Source organism: Xenopus laevis, chromosome 9_10L (assembly GCF_017654675.1).
Source record: "Xenopus laevis strain J_2021 chromosome 9_10L, Xenopus_laevis_v10.1, whole genome shotgun sequence".
Classification (NCBI taxonomy): Eukaryota; Metazoa; Chordata; class Amphibia; order Anura; family Pipidae; genus Xenopus; species Xenopus laevis.
The window spans coordinates 66,565,746-66,571,745 of record NC_054387.1 but is presented as its reverse complement, the minus strand read 5'-3'; the positions used below and the strand labels follow the sequence as shown (position 1 = coordinate 66,571,745).

The following is a 6,000-nucleotide window of genomic DNA, read 5'->3' as shown; positions in this document are numbered from 1 at the left end:
TTCTGCAAGCATTAAATAAACACCAGCAACTCACTGTCACCCTATAAACTCGCCTGTGCCCTGAATGCCTGAAACAAAGTGTAAGCTCTGCTGCTCAGCCTGGAGAGTTTGTTTTTTATCCAATCACCTGCATTTTACAAGCAAATATCATTTCAGACATAACCGGAAATAAAAATCAGAAAACAATAAAATTGCGCAAAAATGTCAACCTAAATAACTAATCTAAAAAATTGGTTAATGGGAAAAAAATAATAAAATTCAAATAAAATGAAATGCAGATAAAAAGAAATAAAGCGGATGAAGACAGAAATCCAGCAGGAGATAGTGAGGATATGACAGGGGTAGAGGAACCGTTTGTAGGCAGCTTGCTGGAGACATCTTCACTGGAGACCAGAGATCCTTCAAGAATTTCTGAGAACTTTAGAGTTCCTTTAGGTTCTGGGATCTGTGATTGGGTGTAAAATGTTTTCAGCCCTTTGCATCCAGTAGGATTTAGTGACGAAGAGAATAATGCCAAGGAAGGGCTTGATGGCTGGGGAGGGGGGAAAGAGAGAGAAAGGGGGGTGAGGAGGAGGAGGAGGAGGGAGACAAGAGAGAAGAAGAAGACGGGGGGGTTGAGATGGAAAGGAGGGTGGAATTTCATTTCTTCCACTAAGCGTTTGCTGAGACTTCAAGGTATAATCTAACCCAGATCCTTTCTCACAGAGAAAAACTTGGTGATCACGTTTCTACATGATGCTCACGTTTGGTGCGCCTCAATTATCCCTCCTCAGAAAGATAGGTGGCGTGTGTGTCAGGGTCTCTCCTCTATACAACCCAGAGGAGAAAAGGCAAAAAATGTCATTAGGAGAAGCGTAACACGTCAGTCCGTCCCCAGGTTTGTGTTTCCTGGACTGGCAGAAAGAGATCAGTTCTTCCTAACCTGCCCAGCAGGAATAACGGTCCTTCCTCTACTACTACTCATAAGGCTTTACAGTATCTCCAGGAGCCTCACCTACTCTCATTCTTCCATGCTTCTTGTCCCTTTGATTCCTCCTCCCAACTATTTCCCAGGACTTGCAAGGTATGAGCTTTACTTATTTCTTTTTTCTTTATTCCTATAATTATACAGGTAGCTGCCTGCTCAGGGGCTCAGGGGCTCGGGGTTCCACGAAAGGAACTGCTCCTTAAACCTAAGCTTCCATAAACTTTACATTCGATTTTAACCTCAACTTCAGATCTTCTACCTGATCCTGCAGGTACACAAAAATAGGTGTAAAAGTCAACCTGCATCTGCAGGCTTTTCATTTACCATAAATACCATTATTAATCCAAAAACTATTAAATTATTTTCTATAGGTTCTATTTTAATTTTTATTACAAATTCAATTTTACCTGCGCACGTCAACCTCAACGTTTGGATTGTTTTTGGGTTTTTTTTTTTTTTTTTTAGCATTTTGTTTCTAGAAAAACAATCCCAAATTTTCTGTTCATTTAGCAAGTTTCATTTCTGTCTTTCTTGGGGGTATTTTTTTTTTTTTGCAAAGTGTTACCTAACACCTAAGCTCGTGTGATTACAGGGGGAAGAAAAAAAAAAGAAGTGAAAGTTTAGTTTTAATTCGTCTGCAGAAATCCAGAAGGGAATATCAGAATTTTTAGCTTATTTTTTTTTTGTTCAATTTAATTGAATTTAATGGCATCGCCTTAATAGATCACATAACCCTGGGTAAATATGGCATGCTGTGGGATTATTACATATTTAGGTCGTTTAGAATATTGGAGCTGTTTACACTGTTGCTGCTTCTTTAATGCAACAGAAATGCGGCCCCAAAAAAGACTAAAGTTTGATCAAAAGCAAATTGGAGTGCAAATGTACTTGCCAGTGTTGTGTTGCTGGTTTAATTCCATGTTGTTTTAGTATATTGCTTAGGTTTGTTTATTTCTGTTAACACACAGCTGTGGTGTACACACCTTGTGTGGGTTGGTGTGTGTGTCATGTTGTGGGTATGTTTATACACAGCCCTTGGAATTTACATTTGTAAATCTTCAATTTGACACTTTGGAAATGTTTGTCCTTAGCAGGAGAGAGATGGGGGAGAACTGGAGGTTCACCCCACACAGCAGAAGGCGATGTTAGTGGGAGTAGGAGATCATTTTACTGTTTGCATGGAAAAGCAGCCCCCCGTTTTCCAGCTAAACCCCCCTAAAAAAAAGTCAGATCACTTCTAAAAGGTGGGTTTATTTCTCAAGTTTAGAATCAGCCCTCCCTTCAAACAAGTCTCCCCCCACCCAGACTCATTTTTGACAGTGACTAATGTAAAAATACAACTTTTTTGGTCCATGAAAAAAAAAAAAAGTTTACACCCCTAAAACTAAATCCCCAAATCCCAGAATAACATCCCAGATTATTAGGCTTCTCTCCTATGTACAGGAGGACAGCAATGTAAATGATGTTGGGTGTCTTTGGGAATATGGACTGACAAATATCTTTTTAGGGGGACAACAGGGAGCTGTCTCCTCTAGTGTAGCCAGTGCAGCTAGTATGTAGGGGGCTGAGGAGAGTTACTGGGGAGATGTCCCCTGCCCATTGCCATGGGAAGAATGAAGTGTGTCTGTGATCTACTTACCAAACACAAATATCCATGTAAGTGGAATAAAAGGCAGCCCCCAGGAACAGCTAAGTGACAGGGGACAAGAGAGAGAAAGAGGGAGACGTGGGGCTGCTTTTCTGTAATATTTGGCCATTATTTGGCGCCCTGCTTTTTAAATGGGATCCACCAATGCCCACACATTGTTGCTGTGTTTGGTTGTTAGAGCCTGCGTGCTGCTGATTCACAGAGCCGAGTCCATGCGAACTGCCATCTGATCCCCCTCTTATCAATGAAGCAAGAGATCATGGCGGATGGCCCCAGGTGTAAGAGGCGAAAACAAGCCAATCCGAGGAGGAAAAACGGTAAGAATCCGATCTGTTTGCCTTCTTTTGCGCACCCTTTGCGTCCTAACGCCCTTTGGTGCGCTTCAGCTCCGGGGCTATTGGCGGCTGCAGCTCAGGCTGATAGAGAGTTGAGGATCCCAAGGAAAGTGTGTGTCAGACTCCCCCTGTGCGTCTCCCCTTGTGACTTAGAGAGGGGCGCCTCGGTGCTGGGAGATGGAGGGGAGTCGTTGGGACCCTGAGAGCTTTGGGTTGGGGAAAGTTTCTGACTCCTGAAAGTCTTGTGTTCACATAACGGTCCTGTCGGCTCCAGGCGTGACATCCATCGCTGGCTCCCAGGCTTCTTTCTCTTCCCATCCCTCGCCTTTAGTTACATTGCAGCTCCCGCTCCTGTGAGAGGGGAAACAGTCTGAAGCCCCCCTTGAGCAGTCGCGCTGCTGAGACCCCGAGGGCGGTGGTGGAGAAAGGAGCAGCCTAAAGCCCCAAGCAGTGATAGAGGGGTAAGAAAGCTGACCCCCTCCCCTGCTTTTTGTAGTAAACTCCACTCTGGAGGGGTTAAAGAAGCGAAAGCCCCCCAGCCCCAGCACTAGAGCATGAAAGTGGAGCCCCTGGCAGCTCCCTACTCCGTGTGAGTGAAGCCCCCAGCACTGCTATGAAGCCTGAGCAGTCCCTGTCTGACAGTCTGTAGGCACATTCTCCCCAGCCCCAGAGGCTCAAGCACAAACACTTCTCCCCAGCCCTACAGGGTGAAGCACACACAGTTCTCCCAAGCGCCACAGGGTGAAGCAGCCTTAATTGTCCCCTTCTCCCCAGTCCCATAGAGTTATATACAAGCTGAATCCCCCCCTAGCCCCACTGGGTCATGAAGGCTGAATCCCTCCCGGCTCTTCAAGTCCCATTGGGTTATACAGGCTGAAGATCCCAGTAGCTCCCAGTCCCAGTTAAGTTTGATCTTCTCAGCGAGCTCAGGATGATCTTGTAACCCCACCAGCCCCCAGCAGTTCCCCTTCTTTGCCTGGGAAGGCATCAGCTCGGAGCCCTATGGGTTTGTTGGGTGTTTGTCACCATCTCCCCAAGCCCTTGATCATTATGTGAGGAGCAGCAGCAGCAGCTGAGGCAGGAGGAGGGGGATACACAGAAGCTCTAGGGGTTCTGCTTCACAGAGCAGCCAAGTAATCTGGGGTTTCCACCCCAAAACTCACAATAGCAACACAAGCAGATGACTCACTTTTTTATATTGATTCAGAAGGAAAACAAAGCCCATGACAGCATTTGTGCTCCTCTGCTTCAGTATCAGTGTATGGCAGCCCCCCTGCCTGTGCCATATTCTCTGTGGTCAGGGGGTTCTGCAGTGGAAATGGGCCACTTGTCAGCCTATTGCCACAGTGTTCTAAGCACTACTTCTCCCCTCTTCAAGTCAAACTTTCAGCCACTAGAACTGGGATGAATGAATGGCTCCTGTGATCTTAATTTGGGATTACACCAGAAGTGGGGTGGGTTGTGTGTGTGTGTAGAGTTGTCCCCTGGTAATGAAGGGGTTAAACCCCCCTAATTAATACAGCTGGTAGAATGGGGAGTCTTCTAACCATATTCATCATAGTGTGTCCTTACCCCTGTCTTGCAACAATGTTGTCGTGTGAGTGTTGTGCCATATGGTGGAGTGATAGATTTTGCTTTTTTTTGGGTTTTCCTGTCTTTTCCTTTGCGCTGGCCTCTTTGATCTTATTGTTTTTATCCTAGTCATTACAAAAAAAATACAATTTCCCAAAGACTGGCCACTTTAACTTCGGACACACTATCAGTTTCCCCATCCCTTGTCTGTCATTCCTTAAGGTGGTCCATGGTAGACAAGACCTCCCATTCCTGTCTGTGTAATTTAGCCGAGGCTACAATTACAAATAATATCCCTCTCCCCCCCCCACCCCTTCATCCCCTTATTAAATGCTGGTTATTGATTTTTCTCTGTTGAGATCCTTGCCTTGCCTAAACTTTTTTTTTTTTTGGTTGCAAATAAGGGAATGGTAAAAATAGAAAATAAATCTCATTTTTATTTGAAGATGTAAATTAGGAGACACTTGGGTGGATAAAGATCTATTTACACCCCCACATGTCCTTCATTCTGCTGTGGTGGGTCCATGACATGCTTCTCAGAATTATTAGTGTCTAAAGTGTAACATTCGCTCTGTGATCAAGTTACAGGTTTTGTCCAAAATGTCTAATTTTTCCGTCACGAAAATCACTTTTTTTTAAAAGAGATGTGACCCCACCAACAAATGGCTTATGTATGTTTTATTATTATTATTATTATATGAATGGAGTCTTGTTAACATTGTAAGTTTCACTGTCCCTGCATCTGTCTGATAACTACATGGAAATCAGTAGCAACATTTAGAATAATTCTCTTTAATTCCAGCTCAATTTCAACAGATTTTTTATTTTAAAACATTTGTTACTGTTAGGGGGGCTTACCTCTACAAACATGATTGTGTACAGAATTTGAAACTGCTTCTCTCGCTTTCATAGAAACATTATTTGTTTCATTTTTAATTAAGTGATTTAAAAATGTAATCTAATAAAGTGATTTTAAAATATTTAAAATACACCCCCCCCCCCCATATAATTTTGCAATCAAATAGACCAGCCTTATATACAGGAATGAAATGATGGCATGTTGTTTTAGTAGCCATAAGAAATAGAATTTATAGGTAGAGCTTAGGAATTATTTAAAGTAGAATCAAAAGTATAATTCATGGAATTTGTGATTAAATAGTGCATTCTAGGGGCACATTCGAATTATTTGTGAGATTAGGGGGCTGTTAGTAACCTATGAGAGGATCGCATGTCCTTCGTTATTTTGCTAGATCTAATTGAGGAGGAGTGTTGTGGAAATTAACAGAAAATTAATGTTTTGTGACAATTAATACAAGGATATAAGAGCAGTTTATGGGAAATCGAGGTGAACAGAAGATTCAGACAGAGGGGGACTTTGGGAAGACTTGTAGGGGCAACACATTTGTCAGATGATTTAGTCTCCTGTCTGAAACTTTCTAACAGTTTTCTCCAAGGGGGGGGTAATCTTTATTTTTCCT

At 43.1% G+C, this 6,000-nt stretch overlaps 1 protein-coding gene across 5 annotated transcripts in view; it reads left to right on the top strand.

Annotated features, from left to right (window-relative positions):
• The first annotated feature begins 384 nt into the window (after nt 1-384).
• zeb2.L (zinc finger E-box binding homeobox 2 L homeolog) overlaps nt 385-6,000 on the top strand; it is a 101,748-nt gene continuing 96,132 nt past the window's right edge. For 2 of the 5 annotated variants that reach the window (XM_041577574.1, XM_041577575.1), the window contains exons 1-2: nt 385-1,063; nt 2,794-2,932. In XM_041577574.1, the coding sequence (XP_041433508.1) occupies nt 2,860-2,932 (73 nt within the window). In that variant the 5' untranslated portion in view covers nt 385-1,063; nt 2,794-2,859. The remainder of the gene's footprint in view (nt 1,064-2,793; nt 2,933-6,000) is intronic. The other 3 variants (XM_041577578.1, XM_041577576.1, XM_041577579.1) reach the window with 2 other exon arrangements.